A 24,315-nucleotide genomic window follows, 5' to 3' on the forward strand; every position below is an offset into this window, starting at 1 on the left:
ACCATCAAACACTCACTAGAAGAACTTGATATAGTCACCACCCTCCCTGCATGTGTAGGATGCAGGTCCACATTAGATCCACATTACTGCCACTATATGGGCACACAAACAAGCAAACAGCTTTGTCCAACAAATATAGCACATGATGAATTACTGTCTTGTTTGATTGCTGATAAAGAGCCAACTGCTGCTCTCCAACTATGTATTGGCCTCCGGTGCTCCCTGCCATTACTCAGTGCTGAGTAGGACATTAGCGGGTCTCTTCCTAGTATCCAGTGCAGTGTGAGAAGGCCATTCCTCCACATCGACTCTGGACTGAGTTTAGCATCATGGGAACCGCTGATAGCAGCTGGGGTCCTGGGAGGTTACAGAGGAGTTCAGCTGAGTTAATCCAGCCGACGGGGTGCCCTGTCAGTCACCACACAGCGAACCAGAGGCAGGGACTGACCTGAGAGGGCTTGGGTTTTTGGAGGACCTGGGTGTGTACTCAGCTGTGTGGTCTCCACACTTCACAGCCCCCACGAATGCTGGGGATTGATCCTTTTGCACATGTGAGGTTTTGTCAATCAGTTTTCGAATGGTCCCTGTGTCTGTGTCGTCACCTAGTGGTCACAAAGACAGCTGCAGCTCACCAGCTTTGAATCAGCCTTTGAATTGACAGAGAACAGTAAAAGCAGCATAAGTTACTATCTCCACCAAGGAGGTAAGGTTATCACCCATGTCTGTCTGTTTGTTAGTTTGTTGTTTGTAAGCAAAATCAGGCAAAAACTACTGGATGGATACCATGAAGCCCTGTGGAAGGACATGGTGGGTCAGGAAAGCAAATTCTAATCTGGATCAGTAGCCATATCCAGGACTTTTTTTTATCACTTCACTTATATCGTAAGATTTAGCATTTTCATTGATTTCTCAGAGAATAATCTTGATGAATGAAGTGGACGGGTGCCCACTTTATGCACCATTGCACATCCCCGTTGGTGGGGATGTGCATTATACTTAGTGCCTGTCTTGTTTCTCTAAAGGGCACACAAAAGATTTTCACTTGTATTACTTGAATTCAAAAGCAACAATGATCCTTTCAGATTTAGGTGAGAATTAAATAAATTAAAAAGTAAATCGCAGACAACCCTGCTGCCATGAGTTTACTATTGATTTACATGACAATTGTTAACAGTCTATCTATCTATCTATCTATCTATCTATCTATCTATCTATCTATCTATCTATCTATCTATCTATCTATCTATCTATCTATCTATCTATCTATCTATCTATCTATCTATCTATCTATCTATCTATCTATCTATCTATCTATCTATCTATCTATCTATCTATCTAGATGTGTATGTGTATGTGTATGTGCTTGCTCCACTGGTTTCCGAGGCACACCTGCATTGTTAAAGGTAAACCCGATGGGTGGGACATGGGCACGACATGAACGGGGGTGGGGGTTGGGGGGGTCAGACAGTGTGAACCATCCTGTCACCGAGCAGAGGTGAAGTCATGGCCCAGGTAAAGGTAGCAGGGGACGCAGCAGCGAGGAGCCACCAGGACTGTGCAGAGGTTTACTCTGATATGGCGACTGTCAGCTCCAGTGCAGGTGAGTCCAAAGACATGATATGATGTAAAACTATTAGATAAAAAATGTTTGTGTTTTTATTTGTTGTGAATTGTATATGCCATTCAATGAAGAGTAATAATGTTGTACTGTCTAAACCGAGAAATCCCGTTTAAACTTAAAATGTCTTTAAGAACAGATTTAATTCATAGACCTGAATAGAAGCATTGTCTGTTAGCAGGTTCAACCTTAACCTTCTGGCCCTCCTGCATTAGTTGCTGAAGTTGCCTGTTCGCAAGTTAAAATCTTTCCATTATTCAAAGTTGTTAATCATTATTTTTACCCTGTTAAAAGGTTTTTTTGTAGTTTTTCCTTACTCTTGCTGAGGGTTAAGGACAGAGGATGTCACATCCTGTTAAAGCCCTATGAGATGAATTGTAATTTGTGAATATGGGCTACACAAATAAAATTTGATTGATTGATTGATATGAAATCCAACGAACCTCTTATTTGGAATTTTCTTATTACAAATCCCTCTGAGGCAGTTTGAATGAGGGGACATGTGAGGGAAAGACAAACTGTGCCAGATGTTCACCAATCATCAAGTCTGTCTATGTCTCTTCCAGGCACCATGATATGAATAGACAAGGTCTACTCAGTCCACCAATTACACAGATTAGTCACTTTGTTAGTGATTGTGTTATTAATCTTGGTCAAATCCTCCAGTTTCTGGTATCTCTTTCTCACGAGGTTGTCTTTGGCAGCTAAAGCTCTCTGGCTCTCAGGTTGCCTGACGGCAGTGGGAACCATTAAGTCAGTGTAATCCCTCCTTTTTCACACTGTCATTGGTGAAATGCGCTCTTGCAATGTTAGGACACTTTTTTTATCATGCCAACCTGGGAAACACAAGGACGAAGAGAAACAGGAGCTTGAGAATTGTCTGCAAAAAAAGTAAAAGTCTTTTCAGCAGCTACTCAAAGCCTCAACCTTTATTTCCCCCCTGAAAACAGACATAGGAGAGTCGGTGAGGAAGGGGTCATTGTGTGAGACCTCCATGGCTGCTGGTCTCAGCCGCCGGAGCAGGGCGTACCCCTCCGCTGCCAGGAGACGCCACCGCACTACCTTCAGCCACAAGCAGCTGGAACAGCTGGAGGTGGCCTTTGGACAAAACCAGTATCCTGACATCTACTACAGAGAAGAGCTGTCCCGCATCACCAAGCTCAACGAGGCTCGCATACAGGTAAAGATGAGGGATGTTTATCTTATGGATAATAAACTTCACTTTTCACAACAGAAGTTTAGACTTGTCATCACAGGAGAAGCAGGTGTCACTCGAACATGAACATGAAGTGTCCCAGTAAGTGCAGCTGACTACAGACTGTTTGCACAAGGCGAAATGTTGCAGTCCTGAAGTCCTGAAGCAACACATTTCCTACGGTCTTCAAAACAATTATTAGTTTGAATCATTTTAGATTATAAAACATCATGGTTTTGGACTTTTTTGTCCATAATGATTGTTAATGATGCATGATTTCATGGATAAAAACTAGATCGATTCTGCAGTGCACATACCTCCGCCAAGGCCCGACAGATCCTAAAAATGCCGGATATTTTACGTCACGTTCCATGAATCATTCTCTGAGAAATCAGGGAAAATGCTAAAAAAAGAATAATCCTGAATCAACCCGTTGATCCGGATCTGCACCTAAATGTAATGGGTTCTTTATAGACCCATCTTTCTAGCACATGAAAACATGACCTCTTGTATTCTGCATTAGTCTAGTCAGTGTGTATATGTATTGTAATGACATGACAAGGCAAAGCCTGAATGTCCCACTTGAGCTGAACAGGCTGTCAGACATGTCCTCATCTGTCCTCATGTCCAACCTTTGTCTCCACAGGTGTGGTTTCAGAACAGAAGGGCCAAACAGCGGAAGCAGGATCGGGCCTCTCAGAAGCTGCTCCCTGTAGGTGTGATGCCAGGCCACAGGGCTCTGCTGGGAGGCGTGCACGTTCAGCCGTCCAGCTTGGCCCGACAGTACTACGCCCAGCCCCTGGCTCACATCCCCCGCCTCTCCCCGATGTTGCCCTCTGGTGCGTTTGCCCGCCACCCGGGCCCGGTCGGCCAGTGCCCCTGTCCCAGTGTCGCTCCACAGCATGCTTCTCAGCGCCAGCATGATGATTGGTACAGCCCCCTGAGGGGCAACCTCCCCTCACCCATGTTCTCTCTGGCCTCCATGCAGCCCCTGGACCCCACCTCTCACTGGAGCTAGGAAGTAGCCAGGGAAACGTGGTGTGTATTTCAAAATAAAATACCTTAAATTGTTTCCTTCTGATCAACACCTTGTTACACACATACACAATGAGTCTACTATTTCACCCCTGCATTTTATAACTTTGATATTTTGAGTATGTATTGAAGTTTTTCATTTATCTTTGTTCACATATATTAAAAGGGTTCTTAAACTGTGTGTGAAGCTTATTTTTTTTATCTTGGTTAGAAGTTTGTGGGACGACAATAAAGTAAGTTTTTTTGTCTTACCGAACTGACTTAAATCTTTCTTACTAGATTATGTTGCGGACCCTGCAGCGCCATCTCATGGTTTTCAATGAAGTTGCAAATTTATTTTTGTCATGACATTTAAATCATCTTTCTGAAAATCGACCATTTGAAGACAGTTTACACAAACAATTGTACTGCTTTTCAGCCTAAACATGTATTTTATGAGTGTGCATCTGCAGAATAAAGGTAATTTCATTAATTCCATTTTATCCTACACAATGACTCACTTCAAAGACAAAATAGACACAAGATTAGATTATATATAATTTTTTATATTTCACATTTCAGAGACAACACAGTTGTATCTTTTATGGTTTCACTTTGGGTTTTAAATATTAGCATTCAACAACCTGAACTGATTGAAGAATCAACACTGGATGGCAAAAACATAGAATTAATCCTTATGAAACTTAGACTAAAGAAGGAATCAGATATTTTTGACACATACCTAAAGTGTTGTATCTATATCGTACTAATACATACAGACGTCTCCGTCCATCCTTACCTCAGACCGATCTGATTGTGGTCAAAACTTGACGGTTTTGAGGACCCTCAACCCAATTATTGTCAACTTAACTTGCTCTCACATGATGTCCATTCCTTGTTAGTTCAGAAATTAAACCCATGACCTGCCACATTAAGCTACTTTCTGTAACAATGCCATGAACACAAACATAGTTACAGTATATTTTAAAGGCAGCTAACATCTTCAGCATCAGAGCTGTGCATAAACCAGTGTGCTTCAAGTCTTTGCCTATCCAGTGATAAAGAACCAACACTGCACAGTGATGTGCTGATTTACATTCACTATATGACAACAGGCCATTGTTGTGGGAACTTCTCGCTGAGCGGCGACAGGAGGATGATGAAGAACCACTTCAAGAATAAACGTGAGGTGCTGATGTGACACAGTGTGTCAGTCGGCTTGAAACATTCACATCCATGTTGTTCTGCATCGAACCACAGGATTCTCTCACAAAAAAAATATCACTTCATCAATTCAACAAGGTTTTCTACTCTACAAACACATACTACATCACTGACTACACATCCGAGCAAGGCAGCTTGCTGTTGGCATGGGAACGACCTGTTCGTCTCATCATCCTCGTTTAACAAACAGCCAATGAAATTGATTCACACGAGAAATCGATTGGTCCAAACAGGAAGTGTGCGTCAGTTAAATCCGACAGTTACGCAACACAGTTTGAAATATAAACTTGTTCATTTAAACTGATGACATTCAGTCTAGATGCTCCAAGTGAATTTAAAGTAGCGACGCTGAAAAGAAGAACACACATGTAGACACACTACAGTGCTACCATACAAGGGTCAGATCAACCAAACAACAAGATTATACAATAAATATTTGTTATTGATTTTGGGTGAGCTGGCCCTTTTTAAATGTAATTATAAGCATACACCAAGAGAAAAAAAAATATGCTTATTAAATTACTGGTATGAAAGGAACACATTTTCTCCTGATTTCCAACTTGGAAAAAAAATTCAAAAAACTATGATAAATTACAAATAATCCTGTGATTGCCTGTGTGAGAGAGAGAGAGAGAGCGAGAGCGAGAACAGACTGAATGAAGGTCTTCCACCTCACTGGGCGGCTTCTCGGTTTACGTACACCCTCTCTGCAGCTTCTTTGCTGCTGCTGCTGTGGACATGAGGAAATGTGGAGACACTTTACTCCAGTGATTTGGCGAACTCTGCGTAATCAATGTAACCGTCATTGTTTTTGTCATCGTCCCTCAGAACATCATCAATGAGCTGGATGAGGTCGTCCTCTTTCATTGGCTGGCTGTCCTCCCCTCTCTCCTGAACAAGGAAAGAAAAGATAAAAAAAAAACACAAATGTCTGTGTTGGTTCATTGATTGAAAGAAAATAACAGTTTGAGGATCAGAAAAACGTTTCAAATGGGAAACTCACTAAAAATCTTTGGTCAAAGGCCGAGCAAGACCTTGATGAACATTTATTGTGAAAAGAAAAAAATCTAAATCAGAACAGGCAAGATTGAGGAATATGAGCATGGTATGCTCCAGTATGTGATGCATGATTGTTGGGTATTGCAGTTTTTTCCACCACATGTTTGTTACTCTGACATTTGAAGTCTCTTGTTCGAAAAGCTTATTTCTTCCATATCAAGATGGCAGTCAAAACCGTTTAGATCTGTATCTAATGGTTTGATGCTTCTTTTTCATCTGAGATCACATTTAGACAAAAAAAAGAAATAAGAAACTGGAAAGGTGACATTTTCAAACACTTCAACAAGTGTTGAAAGGAAACTGAAATCTGACAAAGTTCTGACTCAAACAAGAAAGTGGCCTGGGGCATATTGCACAGAGACAAGAGGGTGGCGTGACAACCAATAGGAGGAGGTATAACTGTTCAAAGAAAAGCATCACAATAAAGCAACAAATAAGTAATACAAATAATTAAATGTGTTCAAAGAGAATAAAAGCAAATATACATGACCACTAGCACCTACCTCTCGGTGTACATGTGTGATCGCTGTGGCTAACTCCAGCCCGTCCAGGAGGTTGTTTCCATCGTAGTCGTGCATCTTGAAATAGTGAAGCTGGAGCTCCTGGGGTGTCATCTCCTTCTCCGGTTTGTCTATCACTCCCTCCAGATGCTCCATGATGTGGCTGGGAGACAAAGAGAACAAGAAACACAGCTCTTGAATACACAGAGTTTGTGAACGCTGCCGCTGCTGCTGCTGCTGCTGCTGCTGCTGCTGCCTGTGTTCAGAGTTCATCACTATGTGCAAATAAGCCTCTTGAATGTGGAGAGATATCACTCACTCTTTGTCCTGGACCATGTTTCTGTCCATGCGACCGTGACTGTGGGCCGATATGTGAGCTGCGCTCTCTATGACAGGCGGGGGGGGCTGCTGCTGCTGCGGATCCACCTGAGAATAAACACCCAGCAAACAGCAGGACAAGAGGACCAGCAGACCCCCACAGGGCACAGCAGACCTGACACTCCTCATACTGATGAACACACAGACAGAGAGACAGACAGGGGGACTGACAGGAGGACAAGCAGATAGAAAGAGACACAGACAGACAGACAAAGTGACAAATAGACAGAAGGAAACACACACACACACACACAACCACACACACACACACACACACACACACACACACACACACACACACACACACACACACACACACACACACACACACACACACACACACACACACACACACACACACACACACACACAGAATTTAAAAATACTTTTAAGCTTTGTTTTTGATCTACATTATGGTAAATGACACATATCTTTGTCTGACACCACATGTCTGAAATAAAGAATTCTACTTTTTTTAAACATTTAATGTTTTTCTCAGTGTCCCGTTATTTGAACCAACACTCCTTAACACAGCCTCTTCTGTTATGTTGATGAATCCCCATTGTGTTGGTGAACACTGATTTAAAACGAATCGTGAAACCGCCATACACAAACAAACGTGTGTGTTGACTCACAGCTGCTGCCGGAGTTTACTACACTGTGCTGCCCCCGGAATGAAGGGAAACAAGCTTTAGCTAATCAGCTATGCTAACATTTGCCGGGAAGAAGCTGCGATGTAAGACTGCACTGAAATAACAAGGAGTGTAAATGTCTGCGTGGTTATTATAGAAGTAACGTCAGCACCTACCTGGAGCGAACGTGTATCTGCACCTGGATCCGTGGACTGTTACTCCGCTTTATTCTGTGACGATGACTCACAGCTCTTCAGGACCCAGCCGCTTGCCGTAGTCCCGCTTGGACACGACAGCTCATGCTGATTGGTTGATATTCTCAAAGAAGAAACAGTCGAAGCGAGAAAGACCGTTGTGTTTACTTCAAAACCCGCCGCATTTCCTTCGTTTGTCTAGACACTTCAGACATAACTGTTTTGGGAAGAATTACACTTCTCCCATGTATATGCTCCCGTAGAAGCAGAGAGTGAGTATAACAACGAGTGCATTTTTAAGGAAAGCGGGTTTATTCGCGATGTCTGAAAACAAATACTACATTACCCACAATCCTCCTGGAGTTTGTGTTGACCCCGTTTCGACCACACTAGAATCTCTTTTAAAATAATATTTAATATTAGTTACTTATTATGCTGTAATGAAAAGAGTAGCAAGAGTCGGATATATATTTTCTCAAACATTACACAGTGAAACCTTCTGAAACAAGAAATGCAGAATGTGGTTCACCATGAACAGGTCTATCCTGTTTTAAATGATCCTTGTGGTATTTTGACCAAAATATGTAACAGACATTTCATTAAGATCCCAAGGAACCATATCAACTGTGGTACAATGGGCATACGATGGGTCCTTTAAGCTTTAATTATTTTTATATGAGCAAGTTGTGAGAAATAAAAAAGTTGCCAACTTTGCTTTTCATTTTCTCAAATATTCCAGAGTAAAACCTTCTAAGACTTGAAACACTGACAATGGGGATCACAATGAACACGAGTGAGGTGAAATATCCCGTCACCTATCAAGAAATAAAAAAGCGTATATATTAATTATTAGCAAGCGGTCAGTGCCATAATGTAAAAGTACCCAGCTTTGCCTTTATTTTTGTCAAAAATGTTACAGTAAAACCTTTTGAATCTTTACATGCAGTCAGTAGACGTCACCATAAACCCTGTGAAGTAAAATATGTGTGTCACCTATCAAAGACTGTTTACATATATTTATTACCAAGTTGTGAGTAAATTTATAGAAAATTATTAAAATCTGCCTTTCAGTTGTTCTACTTTATCCTACAAAAAAACTTTCTGAGACCTGACGTGCATGCTCTCTCCCTCTCTCTCTGCTGTGGTGCTTGTGTGTGATGTGTTGCAGGTGTGAGTGGATGATCGCGGTGAGTGTGCAGGTTTGTTTCCAGGGAGCTGATTGGTTCCAGCCTCCATGCTTTCAGGTGGAGAGGACGGCGTCCCCTAGCTCCTGCGGTCTGTCCTCATGCCACTGGCAGCCAGATTGTACATTGTGGAATGTGTTAAGAGATGTTGCTTGATGTACTGGCACGGTTTGTTAGGGGTGGGTGGTAGCATTTCTGTTTGACCCCTGTTATCAGATTAGGAGTTAGGTTAGTAACTTTTTGTTTCTTTAATTTGAGTAGGGAAGTTTAGGTGGTTCGCCTTGAGGTTGTTTTTGTTTGTTGTTTTGCTGTTGGCCCACCCTGAAGCAAAAACAGAGTTTAAGTAAACCTTTAAACGGGCAGTAATAATTTGTTGCTGGTGGTTCTTGGGAGCTGTGAAGAGAGAAGAGTCATTCGTCAGCTAAATGTAATGTAATGTAATGTCATGTTGCGACTGGGTTTTCACCTAATATAACATAACAGGGGTCACAATAAAGCAGTGTGGGGTGAATAATCTGTGTCCATGTGTCCTGTGTACATGCAGTAAAGGGGGGTCACCGTGAACAAGAGTACTGTAGAGAACAAGTAAACAAACTTGCCTTAACTTTTCTCAAAGATTCTCTAATAAAACTATAACACTTCACATGCAGATTTGTCGGGACTCACTAGGAACAAGAGTGAGTTGAAATATCTGTCTGTCTATCGCTTAAGGAATTAAGTAACCAGCAGGAATGTAGGTCATATAATGATAAGTACTTTAAATGACCGAGTTAAACAGACACACATAGAAAAGAGAAACAAATGTGAAATAATGCAGAGGTTTCAACATGTGTTAACATAAAGTCACTTGTATATCATCAACCCATCATGTTACAGCCCTGATCCTGTATTTTGAGTATAAATTACTGTAAACAAAATGGAGTGAATCAGTCCGTTTCAGTTGGGTAGAGTATTTGGTGTCATTTAAGGCATCATCCTGATTATAAAGGAGACGGCAAATTTCACCATAGGGAAAATCAAAGTTGTCTTCATGAAGACAATTTCCACTCTTTTTCGCGCCACCAGCTCCTGAGTGGGTTTATATGTTGATCCTGTTGCTCTCAGGCTTCTCTCCTTTATCAAATGTTCCCATGTTAAACAGCTTCACCTGTTGGACATTGTGAGGATTTCAATATTTTACCTATAGTCTCTGTCTGACTGAACTCTTAACAATAAAGATAGAATGAGTTTGGGCCAGATAAGGCCTTCACCATCATGATTTATAAATAACCCTTGCTGCGTAGTGTTATTAATTATTCTTTTAATTGTTCTAAATTCTAACTTCTGACATTAAATTCACCTCGCTGCACTCTACATCAGACAGAGTTCACGGAACTGTCCTATCTGGAGCAAAGTCAGACTGACATTGTTTGGGGATAGTTGTTTCAAATGTTTACACAGTCAGGACATTGTTTTGTTACTGCAGGAGCACAAGGCTGGTCAAGAGATGAACATTTTGAGACTTTGCTCCTTGTCACTTCCTGTATTCCTGGACGCCCCTGCTCTCGCTAGAGGCACTTGTGGCGCTTTCGAGGGAACAAAGTATGTGGTGTTATGACCGTTTCTATCTTGACCGAGAGAAAACCTCTTTGAGCAGCCGGTCATTACGTCAGCAGGGGGCGGGAGGCACGCAGCCGCTCAGCTGTCAGTTCCTCAGCCCCGCACAGGAGCGCGCGCAGGGCAGGAGGAGGAGAAGCGTGGATCAGTGTCAAACAAATGTCAAGTTTCCAGAAAGAAAATGACGGCGCTAAATCCCTGTTCAGGAGGCTCGAGGTTATACTTGATGTCATAAAGTAGCTGATAGAGACTCACAGTCACCCCCCCCCCACCCCCCACCTGTACTGTGGCTCATAGGACATTAGTGTCCACTGTTCAGCACATCCCTGTGAAATCTTCATTCTCCCTCAGTAAATGTCGTTAGTGTAACGCAAAACAAAAAAATATTGTGATCGTCTATTTGTCTAAGTGCAACCTTGTGCCTGACTTACATGACAGATGTAATAGGTTGTCACTGAGCCAGGAGGTTGGCCAGTGTCCGCCTGCCGCTGCGGCTGGAGCCAGATCAGGGAGCAAGCCAAGCGATTACAAATGAACGGGTTGTATTCCCACTGAGGTTATCTATGAACTGAACGTGTTTTTTAAAAGAAGAAGAAGAATCTAACAGCTGCGGATACATGCAGCATGTATCCGGCCTCAGCTGGGGGGGCACAGAGCGGAGCAGCGCTACTACTTAAGCTCCAACCTGATCCAGTTAAAGTGTTAGTGCAGGAGATTATGGGGACGCACTTCCTTCAATTCACAATTTAGTCAAGAGGAACCCATAACTGACAGGAGCCTCGTGCGTAAAGTGTGCGTAAAAGTGCGTAAAAAGTGAGCGTTGGAAAGTGCACAGTGAGAAAATACTCCACATGAAAGGGTTTACAACTTAGACTTGTGCTAGATAACAACTCGCTGCTGTGTTCACATTACATCCTAACACTGAAAAAGAAAAACAGTACCATTTGTCTCACTGTTTACCTTTGCTAGTCATGTCCTCCTGTGGCTTTATCGTAACCCACACTCCACCCTCCATCCCTGCGCACTCACTCACAGATTACACATTTATTTCCCCGGGTGTAGTCTGCTGTTACTCCCATCGTATCCGGGGACTACAGTCACCACCGGGACAGAGCGACGATGGCGTCCCGGGTCTCCTTCACCCAGGTCCGGCTGGAAGTGGAGCTGGAGCGCTGCCGGGCCGAGTGCCAGTGGGACAAGATGCCGGCGATCATCGACCAGATGCAGGCTGCGCGGTTCCACGAGGACGGTGAGCGAGTGTTGTTTTTACACCTAGAGGATTTGAGTCCAAAGGTGACGCTCCCTCATTTCGTGTTCGCTTCTTGCTTCATGTGCACGCTGCAAAAAAAAGAGCACTGGATTATAAGCAGTCCCGAGGAGTCCAGGTTGGAAAGCTGGTGTGTCACGTAACAAGTACATGATCAGGTGTAAAGTTGTTCTCTCAATTGTTTCAGGAAGTTGCCTCCACAGAATGTGTAGTTTAGTTGAAAAAATAAATAAATACTGATACTAGAAATGCTTTTTTATAAGTTGCATTGATGAGGATTAGGACTTACTGTCAACTGATGATTTCAAGACCCATACGTAGATATGGGTCTTGAAATCGTAGATATGGGTCTTGAATTCAGAAAGGTTTGATATTTTCCTGCACAGGGATTTAAAAGGAGGCTCCACAAGTTAGACTTTGGACTCACAGCTACATAGAGTATATTACTGTGCTTACAAGTTTCCTCAGCATATGTCTCCCACTTGATAAAAACAGTAATAATAATACATAGTAAATAATGCATTGTTATGTCTACAGCCCATTAGACAATTTGACTCATAGGGTGTGAGAGGAGTGAAATCCTCTGTCCCTAACCACCTAGAGAGGGCGAAAACGCTTTTATCTTGAAAAAAAAGGTAGAATCCTTAGAAAGAGCCATATGAGAGGGAAGGAGAGGTGTATCAATGATGAAGTATTTATACAGATTAAAAGGTCTGACAGAGATGAAGGGAGCAGTAACAATGTATGGTATTGCCAGTACTAATATATGTGGGCAAGTATATTGTATAGCTAGGCAATGTAGTTGTAGTCATAACCCACGATCCATGATGTGGCCGCAGCTGCGATCCTGGATCTGCAACAATAAGGCACAAGTTGATTACTTTGTCGTGGTGCGTCAGAGCAGGGTCAAAGAGAGGTGGCCGTATGTCTCCAAGAGTGAAATGTCCCTGGCTGGAAGTTTCCAGTACACACACAGTGTATACATGATCAAAGGTGTATGGGCCTCCACTTTGTTTACCCTCATGAAGGATACAGACAACCAGTGATCTGTTCACTCTTGGCCTTCAGCCTTGAAGTCCTCCACACAGAGAATTGCAAACACACTTCCTCATTCGGGGCCTCACAACACATGACTTTGGTAGGTCACTGATGCATGTGCCTCCACCCCTCACCTGAACAAAGTAAATACAGTTTCAGGTGAGGTGACCGCGAATCAGAAGGGTGGGTATGAGGAGGATATCACAAAACAAATTTCATCGCACAAATCATTGTGACCTTCTCCCACAGAAGCACCAGAGTTAAATGGACCAAAAATATCTCCCACAAATTCAGCATGTGTTCCTAAACCTCTGCCTCCATGTTTCAGTAACGGTTTCAAATGTATTTAGAGCTGTAGCTTTGACCTCAGTCCCCACTTTCAGCAGAAGTCAGATCAGAAACTTGTCTCTGGGCTTTTGTTGGGAAGACACACTGTAACATTACAATTATATGAGTATCCTCTGACCTGGGCCACAGGCTCAAACAATGCAAAAATGTACCTGGGTCTTATTAGTACAAACACGTACAGACTTGCGTCACCCTGTGGCTAACACAAGTGACTCATCTCTAATTTGAAGTGCTCTGCTTTCTCTCTCCCTTTTCCCAAAGCTTCCTCCATTCCTACTCTCTCACACTCCAATTTAGAAATCTCAAAATGTCTCCCTTTTCCATTTTTGCATCACATTTCCTCCTGATGATGCATTGCTTTAAACAGAGCTGTGGAACTGTACTGCAGTGATACAACCTGAACTGCCTCAAACAGCTTTGCAGAAACATGTGCCTCACCTTTAGTGTTGACATTTTTCAGGTTCATAATTGGACCAGAACCCTGCGTGTGTTATGTTTAGCAGCATATTGAAGAAGGGAGGTCAACGCAGCAAATATTTAAAGGAACACGGCGTAACCTTTACTGAGCTACAGCCACACATGGTCATTGATTCTGTTGGGCTTCATGTCAGGCGATTAAATGGTTTTAATATATAAACAAAGGCAGAGCTCTGAATGCTCTGTGCTCACAGTGGATATTACCCATGATCCCCAGCTTCGTGAACCAGAAGAGCTGCTGCTGAAACATATTTGTCATATGTTAAAAGTTTCCTCACTGAATATCAGAGATAAACAGTTTTTTAATGACTTCTATGTATTTTTATCTGATCTACGGGTCATCATTACTTTGAACTTGCTGGACCTGATTCTGTCATTGGAAGCTGTGATTATCAGTCAGTTGCACACTTCTCACAGGAGATCGTACGCTCTCACCAAAGCTACATAGAGCAGGAACAGACGTTCAGGTTGAGGAGTGGGAACCAAAGCGGCTCCATTTTCTCTATTCCAAGTGAACCATCAAACTAAATTTGAAGTTGCTATTTTAAGTTAAAAGAGTTCTGTAGTAAACAAATAGATAATGAAGGCTAGTTCAACACAAGTAGTCTATAACTTATTTAGGCAGTCATTAATGTGACCTGGAGGCCGTCACAGTGCGTGCTTCACATCTGCTGGTCTGACCTTGTCAGTGTGCTCAAAACATGGAGTTTAAGTTGACCTGGAGGAGCTTCATGACATGTAAAGCAGTGAGGAAATAAACCTCCACCGTGCTGTAAACCAGTAAAAACACCACCTACGTTACTTTGTGTTCTCAGCTCCCTTGTTGTATGAAGTAAAGGATAGAGCTGAATAATGGAGGAATTCATCTGTATAATAAGAACAGTAGTAGTTTGATATGAATCAGCCTCAGAGAAGATTTTTATAAAAGAATCATGTTGTGCACCAATATTCTACAAGGCCACAGAGAGAAAGGGAAGGTGAAGCCCAGTGGGTCGTGTCCTCTGTGGTTATCCGGGGTCTGTGTGGGTTTAGACGTCCAAGGGGAATTAAGACAAACAGAACACAAGGTACCTTGAAGACTGATTCTAGTATATTTTAGACCTAATATAGGCCTTATGTGCCCTGTGGAGTTTTCTTCCAAACTAACAACGTTTGTTAACTTTCAGCCTCACTTAAACACACAGTGTGTGTCCTTGGGGCTGAGCAAACATGTTGAATCAATTTCTTTCCTTATTAAACATTAGCCAAGTTGATACATTTGTCTTTTGGAGTTTTCTAAAGCTACAGCATTTACCTCCAAGTTTACCAGCAGTCCACTTGCCTTTGATTCCTCTTTGCTACATTTCTATGGGCTTTAACTCCACAGATTTAAGTACATGGGAAGTATGTAAAGGACCTAATTGGTTATCTCTCTTAAGTGAAAACTCTACATCGGGCATGTCAGTATAAATATCACCCTTCACAACTTAAATGTCACTCAGCAATGTGCGTACTTCCGCCAATGCCCAGCTGCCTTCCTAAATTAAAACAATACTAATAGCCAAGGTCACGTTGAACTTCTTAGCTACATGTTGGTGGTAGTTATAGGTTAATAGTCCTAATAATGACAGCGACAGACAAAATACTGCAGCCCTACCCCTCACAATAAATCCACTATGTTTTTATTTGGGTCCACACAAAATTACACACACTCATCAATTCCAACACCATAAATGTGTCTAAGATCAATAAAGTATTCTATGAGAAATCAAGAAAATGTAGCCCACACCACATCCTTCCACCAGAGGATGTGGATAATACAGTAGTTGTTGTCGTATCCTGCTAACTAACTAGCAGACAAACAAACTAACTAACAGACAAACAAACAAACAAACAAACAAACAAATGCCCACTCTTGAACAAAAACTACAGATCAAAGCCACTTTAACGTCAGCACATACACATGCAAGCACACACACACACACACACACACTTGTTTTAAATCTATTAAATATCTGCTCCTTGTGTTTTTTTCTTGACATTTTGTGGGAGAGCCTCGTCCTGCTGTTTATCCTTAAACCTCCCACCTCACTGAGAGCTTTCGCCTTGACTCTGCTGATAAAACCAACTGGCAAATATGTCATGTATATCAGAGCTTAAACACTGCACTGGCATCAGAACACACTCACTCTCTCTCACACACACACACACACACACACACACACGAACACACACACACACACACACGCACGCACATACACTCACACAAACACACTATGAAAAGTTCAACAGGAAGGCTTTAATCAAATGTGTGTACTAGTTCGAGCTCTGGACAAAGATTATATGTCAGCTACAATCGAGGCAGAACAGGATTTGTTTATCACATGAATAAACGGTGATATCATGATTCAGAGTAGGTGTATGTGAAGTTTTTATCATGTGAATACAAAGTTAAAGCTATTTGAGGAAAGTACGAGGGAAATGGAAACCGCAGCTTCTAAATAGATTTGACGACTGTGGCGTATATTGGAACTTTTCTCCCTGAGCCAGTGGGAAATGTTGTTTTTAGTGGCCTGAGTGAGGTTTGTTTTGGCTACAGAAACAAATGATCTGTGACCCTGATTCCAGACCTGCTCCAGCAAAACTCAGTTCACGTTTAACTTTTCAAATCCCGCCCCCAGATGATTACGGGACCCTGATGATGGCGGAGGCGCTGCTGGAGGAGTGTCTGCAGGAAAACATGGACCTATTGCGGCGCGCCACACCCTTGTTGGACAAGACCCAGTCCAGACTGTTCAGGGCCAAAGGACACCTCAACACCATCCTGAGCCGAGGCCGTCTCACAGTCAGTCTGATCTGTGATGTGTATCTGCTGCCTGCCTTTGTTACTTTGTTGTCCGTCCCTGCTTGTCGTGCATACCTGCTCTCTATCTTGTCCACCCATCTGCCTTTCTGCGTTTGTGTGTTTGCGTGTCAGTCCTCTGCTTGTGCCATCACCATCTAACTCTTACACCCTCTCTGCCTCCATAAAGCTCATTGTCCTAATGTGACCCTAATAAAGGTGCATTAGGGGACGGCACACTGGAAGCTTCACTATGTACACAAATCTCTATCTTGTTCTTTCCCCCAGTTATTACCAACCATTCATCCCCTCTTGTCCTCCAGCCTAGGTACCTGAATGAGGCTCTGCTGCTGATGGCTAAAGTGCACTATGTGCAGGGCCGTTACCGGGACGCCCAGGGAATGTGTGCCAGGGTGGGACTGGAGGAGCTGACACAGGATGACCAGCCAACCTATCACCTTCGCCTGCTGGCTGAGGCATTTGTTATTAAAGGTACCTGAGGCCTCTCTAAACTTAAAGAGCAACTGGCAACAGCAACATTATATATACACACTGGGAAATGGTCAGATCTGGCAACGTCACTATAGAGAAATCAGCAAAAGATATATGGAAGGTTCAGGTTGGCAGAATCATTATTTGAAACCTAAAAACCGACCTACTGTATGTGCTATAGTTTCAATGATCATAGACCTTAAAGAACATTCACCTTGCTACTTTTATATAGCACTTTCTCGTGTCAGAATAATCAGTATATAACAAAATAACATATAATAAATATTACCAGCTGGGATTTTTTTTTTTGAATGTCATTATAAACTTATAAATCAATTAACATAATTTACAATCAGCTACAATCATCCCTAAGGGGACAAGGTATTGTTTAAACGTCATAAAAATATATGAATACAATTCATCAGAGAGAAGGTCGAACTGCCTGAATATACTGAAAAAAGAGCTGTATTTTCTTTTTTCTGACACAAACAGGACCCAAGTTATATTAAATCCGAAACTGTCCTTTTAGAAAGTTGTGTATTAATTGAGTAAACTTCCTCAGGCCTCAGATATTATAATTGTGACAAACAAATTGAGCTGCCATTGTTATTTACAGTAAACATAAAATCAATTCAAAGCTGTCACATATGGGCAAGAAATAAAAAAATATCTTTAAAATACCTTTTTATTGTACATGTATTGTTAAATGGAGGATGGCAGTAAAATATAATACTGTACTTTAACCATAGTTATCTTTAGAAAAGTCACAGATAACACACAGACACAAACACACACACACACATCGACACACACTAATGCCAGGGATGTAAAGGGGCGAATCTAGCAAAAGCAGAACGCTGCAGGCTTATTGGAGCAAAGTGTGTCAATCAATTACACGATTAAACACATCTGTTCCTATTAGCACACACACACACACACACACACACACACACACACACACACATAAAGATGCAAATGTGATGTAATCCACGGCCCTGCCAATGGTTTCACACTGTGAGCAGTTAGTAAAGTTCGTATCAGCTCACACCTCTTGCAGAGAATCAAAGAATGCAGCTAGCAAATATTTAATATAAATCATAATTCATAATTGACTAGGTTTTTATTTGGGTCCACACAAAATGACACACACTCATCAATTCCAACACCATAAATGTGTCTAAGATCAATAAAGTATTCTATGAGAAATCAAGAAAAATACACACACTGTATCAGCAAACAAACACAACTATGGACAAGTTTCTGATTCATAAAAGTCAGGCAACCGATGCGCCACTTGCGAAGAAGCCAAAGCTTCGCAAATATGACGAGAGCTATTTGCAGTTTGGTTTCACCGTCACTGGCACGACTGAGCAACGTCCTCAGTGTGTTTTGTGTGCCGAGGTGCTGGAAGATGACAGCATGAAGCCATGCAAATTAAAAAGGCACCTCTACACCAAACAGCCGGACTTGAAAGAGAAGCCTGTGGACTTCTTTAAAAGGTAAACGTGATGGCCTCCAGCAACAATCCACCATCTCCAAGCATAGCACTGTCTCCAAGCTATCTGTCTATCTATATATTGTTGTGTAGTTGAAGGCGGTGTTGGCGGGCCGCGCGGCGGGGGGGCCCAAACTACCCCTAACCAGCTTTGGGGGGGGCCCAGCTTGCAAAAGTTACACAGGATTCAATGTCATACATTCATTAAGAGAAACCTGTGCCGTGGTCTTACTCCACTCAACTTGTGTGTAATGCTAAAGATAACACTATTTACAGCTTTAGTGATATGTCAGCTGGAGCCTTGTGTTAGCTTTTATCACGATTTGAAACTCGGACAGAGCTGCACAGTTTACATCTTTGTTAATGAGCAGAACCATCACTGTCGACTGGCATGTTCCTCTGAAAAACACCAAGACTGAGCAGCTCTACACGTTAATATCCTTGATGATCCTATTCCTTATCCCTTCTGCTGGGTGATATCACCTCCTTAAAAACCACAACGTCCCTGTGTGGGAGTGGAGGGCTGGCCAAATGAAATCCAGTCAGTGGAGATGGATGTAACCCAGCTGGAGAACATCAGCTCAATGGGGCAGATAGTTATGTCTATTCAAGTTTTAACCTCAGCGTGTTAATGAAAGTTTGACATATTGGCCCTGTACAGTTCTGAGAGACAAAGACGAACTTTGAGTTTTCTCACAGTGCACATTATCAACTCTCATATCAGATACAATCAGAGGGAAGAAACTTGGCAAAACCCTTCTGAGAACAGAGGGACCCTTTCCGAGAGATATTGGTATTTCTGTCCATCTTGACACATTGAATCCCAACGTGATGAAAGTGAAAAGTCACAGAACATTACACAGCCCGTTTTGTCCTCGGAGCACTGGACAATCTTGTTACACTCATCATTATCATCATGCCATAACACTCCCCGTTTCCTGTTAATCGGACATGACGTCAGGCCCATGAAACTGAAGACGATTTCGTTATAATAACTGTCAGACCTTGATTTCCTTTTGATTGTTTTGAAACCCACTAAATGATATTTTCACTGGACAGTTGGAGCCTCTGAGGCCACGTGAGGAGACGGATCAGCTCCTGTGGGGCTGGTGTAGTTATTTGTGTACGTAGTGTATATTGCTGTGGGAACGAAGTTACAGTAGATGGGAATATTTGGATGATGATGTCTTGTCTCCCGGCAGCTGTCTGTTTATTCGATTAGGCCTGGAGTCTGGCCTGAGGCTGCTGTCCATCACAGGCCTCGGTCTAGAAAAGTTCCTGCTCTGGCGTTTATTTGGACCATTAAGTCCACTAACGGGCGTCAGAGCAGGCATCTGGACACCACTGCCCTACACACTGCTTCCTCTGTATTCATGCATCTACAGTGCAAAGATAGTAAAACATGTCTCATAAATTTAGACATCCAGAAACAAATATAGCTTCTGTTGGAGGGCAATCGGTGTGCTGATGAAAGAATATTACTTCAGGGTTTTAAGTAATGCTAGCAGCTATATGCACAGGCACATGCTCACAATACTAATCTGCTGATCTTTGGTAGATACACTGTTGTAGCCATACCTGTCTGTTGTGTGGGTTTAGTAATGGACCTCCAGTCACAGAGTTATGTTGCTGCTGTGACTATTTTTAGCTGTTTCTTTTTTTCCTACTTTTTGGTTTGTCTATTGGTTTGGCTAGGAGGTGAGGAACTGACCATTCTGCGATTGCCACCAAAATAAAAAGGCACCTCAGCACCTACAAAACTAATACTCCAATTTATTTGTATGTATACGTCACTTGAGCGTCAATGAATAATAAAGTTCGAAATATAAATACAATCTGGAGCAAATAGCACACACAAACACAGCAGACAGAAGAAAATAAAGGAATTGATGGCAAAAATGAAATCACGGAAAATAAAAAGCACATGTTAAAAACAATGAAATTATTCTATATTCTACAGATTTGTAAAGATTTGTAAACTTGCCCAGAAAGGGAAACAACATTAGTTCGTCCTTGCAGCTCATTTCAAGTATATCATACAGGAAGCATGAGGCAGACTTACCCAGCTCTGTTCGGGTAGTTGGGACCTTTAGAATTTTCTCAGATTGTGAATTGTAGGTATTAAAACAATTAAGGTATCTGCAACTTTAATAATCAGATTCATGACATTTTACTTTATTACCGATTACGTGCTCTCACCCCTGTCCATTGAATGGTTGGTATGTCAGCAGGATATTGGACAAATCCAGGAATCACTTTCTTAAAGTTAGATTTGGGCAGGTTTATTTACATGTTCACTGATTTCCCAGTGAGTAATTAATGGATGTTGATGGACAAATAATAACATAACACATTTTGGGGACTGATCTATGAGTGTGTGCTATTGGTGCAACTTGATTTACTCCAAGGGGACTGGTGGGCCTTGGCGGAGGCATGTGCTTCACTATGTGCAGTAGCTTTTAAATAGAATATCTTATCGTATATATGAATTACCACCCTTGCTCGGGGGGGCGCAGCAGGTGATGGTAACATCCTTGTGTTTTCAGGTTTGTCTCTGGACCATCAGATAGTCTCTTCAGTGTCTCGGGTTCGTCTTTCAGAGAGGGAGGAGGAGAGTCTGTCCTGTTACCTCAGGGCCTGCGACGCTGCTCTGTCCTTCCTGCAGGAGCTCGATAAGGTGGAGTGTTATACATGTAGCAACATGCCAGTGTGTTTATGTGACAGTGTGTTTCTGTGGGGTCAGTTACACTGAAATTAGAGTTGTATAATGTGTGTTTGCATGAATTAAGTGCAGTTTATTAACAGAGGAGTTGTGTTAATCACTTATATTGTTTTTATTCATTGTTTATTTGAGTATATTTATTCTTTAGTATATTAGTGTAGTGTATTTATATCCAGTTCTCTAACATTTTTTGAGAAGTAATAGTATTCTGTATAATGTAAATAAACTAAGGATGGTTGTCCGAGTTACGGCACATTATTATTATAGTATAACCAAATAGCAACAGTGCATTATCTGATGAAATCTAATATTTAATGTCTGTTTGCTACAAAGTTATATTTAAAAATCAACAAAACATGCAGATTACTCATTAAAATAAAATGCTTGAATATTTCCGTTCTACTTTATACATTTTCCAGTTATTGTTGCTATTTTATTTTCAGATCAATATTGTATAGATTAAACTTCACAAATATTGAAGAGTAATTTAAATATTCTGTGTCTTAACCCAACTTTATTATGAAAGCCCTGCTTTCATGTTGATGCACCAGTAGTAATAACACGATAATAAGTGGGCTCATTATGCATCATAAGTGTTTCTACTTTTGACCTTTTATGTTTTGTTGCCTATGCTTACAGTTGAAAAGTTGGCAGTGACTTTATCTGGTGAAGAAGTTCAATCTGAGACAATACAGTTTACAAAAAAATAAAAACCTTAGACATCTAATGCTTACTCTTAAGTTCTTTTTTATTTTTATTAATGTCCACCTGACTGAATTGAATATAAACTTTATTGTGCATGTATTTACAGACAGTAACCACTCCCCACACTAAGACAGCCAAAGCCAATCTGCTGCCTCCACCTGTGGATATTGAACTTGGCTATTTCCTGCAAGCTGCACTACAGAGCGCCTACATTTGTCTACTGCGCAGGGGGTGAGTCGATCAATGTAACACCCAACAAAGTGTCTGTTCGTGTTCTCTGTTGCTCTCCAATGCATTTTGCTGCTCTGTTAAAAGGGCTTTTTATCTTCACTATTTTTTAATAATCTTTGAGTTTAGTTAAATTTATTTCCTTTATTTTAGTTTACTCCAAAAACAAAACAAAATAATACATTTATATACACGATCCACGAATGAAAAAAGAGCAAGAAGAAGAAGAATCTTCCTACCTGCTTCTTTCATATAAATAACATTACATGTAAACATATATCCTTTCTTTTTACAAATCACATCACAAATCATTCATGAATCACCTATTTCAGGTATCTGAGTTTGGATAAATTTTAAGGAAATCTATATCTAACATCCCTTATCAATGCTGCTAAAAACTTTAATCTTGATGATGTTTTCCTTTATTGCACTTCTGTCCGTCCTGGGAGACGGATCCCTCACATGTGGCTCTCTCCGAGGTTTCTACGTATTTTTACCCTGTTAAAAGGGTTATTAGTAGTTTTTCATTACTCTTGCTGAGGGTTAAGGACAGAGGATGTCACACCAATGTTAAAGCCCTATGAGACGAATTGTAATTTGTGAATATGGGCTATAAAAATAAAACTTGATTGATTGATTAATATAGTAAATGAATGGACCTCTTTAAATAGATTTTCGTGTTGATGGCCTTATGTAATCTCAGACTGATTCATCATAGTTCATCCACCTGTATTTACGTGACGTCACTGGCTATGCAGTAGGTTTAGAGGCTGCTGTCTTTGCTGACTCATCCTCGTCTGTGATGCAGGGAACCATCGGCTCTGACCTCCTGTCCTCGTTTTAGAACAGTGAGGAGGAAAATAAATCGGCAAAATGCCTTCAGGCTCTGCATGACCCCAGTGCAGGGGAGATGTACTATACGTTGTGACCAGTAGGTGTCAGTGTTTAAAAACTAAAGAAGCATGGATCTTGTGAGACTGTTGCATACAGCCAGTGGCCAGTTTATCAGGTACACGACTTATAGAGGTGGATGAAGGGGTAGAGTCGTTGGTTCGATCCCAGTCTTCCCCATCTGTATGCCTCAGTGTCCTTGAAAACTGAATTGTAAAAACGTTATATAAATACAAACCATTTACCATTTACAGTTTATCAATGTTTCTGTTGAAACCACTAAAATGTTAATTTCTTTGGGTGATCAATTTGTCAGCTGTGCTGATTGTATTTTTGCCACTCACAGTTTTTTCTTATCTCTACCATCCCCGATGTTTATAGGGTGAGGAAAATGTTAGAATAAAACAACAACCATCAAGAGTATTGCTTCAGTCAATTTTCATATTGTATGTGGCAATCCCTGGCTCTGGGAATGTGAGTACAGTGTGCAAACAGAATATCTCTGCTCCTGTGATACCGAGTTTATCTGCTCTCCTCTCCACAAGCCACTTCTATGTTTTTATATTTGGGTATTTGTTACAATTTCACAGCCTGTACATCACACTGATATACGCCCCCCTTTGTATGTTAGTCATCTCGCACAAGGTGCTCACCAGCTGCGTAGGGTGCTCAGGGTGGTGGAGTCACGAGGGTCTCACAGCTTCAGAAAGGTGAGTTCTCTCTCTCTCTGTCTCTCGCTCACACAGAAACACACACATGTACACTCAAACATAAAGGGGTGCAGGTGTGTCCTACGGGTAGAGTGGTCGTTCTCCAACAAGAAGGTTGGCGGTTCAATCCTCACTCTTCCCCATCTGCATGCCGAAGTGTCCTTTGGCAAGATACTGAACCCCCTAAAATGGCCACTCATAGATGTTGAATGCACTAATTGTAAGTCGCTTTGGATAAAAGCGTTTGCCAAATGACATGTAATGTAATGTAATATACACACACACACACACACACACACACACACACACAAACACACACACACACACACACACAGCTGCTTAATCTCAATTTGTATACAATATAGCATTGCACTGTATTCCAATACGAATGTACTACTATGACTCTCATCCACATTCCATTTAATGTTCTGACTTTTAAACTTGTATCGCACTAGTACAATATTATTCTATTCGTAACAATATTTCATGTTTCCACTTAGTGTGAGGAAAATGGTCGACATGTAAAT

General features: G+C 41.6%; 3 protein-coding genes across 4 annotated transcripts in view; 2 read left to right on the forward strand and 1 right to left on the reverse strand.

The window, feature by feature from the left end:
- The first annotated feature begins 1,503 nt into the window (after positions 1-1,503).
- On the forward strand, positions 1,504-4,046 carry prop1 (PROP paired-like homeobox 1). Its single transcript, XM_062401440.1, has 3 exons — positions 1,504-1,600; positions 2,569-2,798; positions 3,460-4,046. The coding sequence occupies exons 1-3, from the start codon at positions 1,504-1,506 to the stop codon at positions 3,829-3,831; spliced, it is 699 nt and encodes a 232-aa protein (XP_062257424.1). The 3' UTR covers positions 3,832-4,046.
- Positions 4,047-4,372: 326 nt separating this feature from the next.
- On the reverse strand, positions 4,373-8,160 carry mcfd2 (multiple coagulation factor deficiency 2, ER cargo receptor complex subunit). The gene is made up of 4 exons (XM_062401254.1): positions 7,797-8,160; positions 6,930-7,154; positions 6,614-6,773; positions 4,373-5,942 (listed from the first exon to the last, which is right to left on the reverse strand). Exons 2-4 carry the CDS (start codon positions 7,115-7,117, stop codon positions 5,811-5,813), a joined length of 480 nt encoding a protein of 159 aa, XP_062257238.1. The 5' UTR covers positions 7,118-7,154; positions 7,797-8,160; the 3' UTR covers positions 4,373-5,810.
- Positions 8,161-10,894: 2,734 nt separating this feature from the next.
- Positions 10,895-24,315, forward strand: part of ttc7a (tetratricopeptide repeat domain 7A) — a 51,076-nt gene continuing 37,655 nt past the window's right edge. The window contains exons 1-7 of one of the 2 annotated variants that reach the window (XM_062401252.1): positions 10,895-11,150; positions 11,657-11,843; positions 16,385-16,548; positions 16,869-17,037; positions 21,079-21,209; positions 22,066-22,190; positions 23,710-23,788. In XM_062401252.1, the coding sequence (XP_062257236.1) occupies positions 11,714-11,843; positions 16,385-16,548; positions 16,869-17,037; positions 21,079-21,209; positions 22,066-22,190; positions 23,710-23,788 (798 nt within the window). In that variant the 5' untranslated portion in view covers positions 10,895-11,150; positions 11,657-11,713. Of the gene's footprint in view, positions 11,151-11,335; positions 11,397-11,656; positions 11,844-16,384; positions 16,549-16,868; positions 17,038-21,078; positions 21,210-22,065; positions 22,191-23,709; positions 23,789-24,315 lie in introns of those variants that run through there. The other variant, XM_062401253.1, reaches the window with a different exon arrangement.

Source organism: Platichthys flesus, chromosome 12 (genome assembly GCF_949316205.1).
Source record: "Platichthys flesus chromosome 12, fPlaFle2.1, whole genome shotgun sequence".
NCBI classification, from domain to species: domain Eukaryota; kingdom Metazoa; phylum Chordata; class Actinopteri; order Pleuronectiformes; family Pleuronectidae; genus Platichthys; species Platichthys flesus.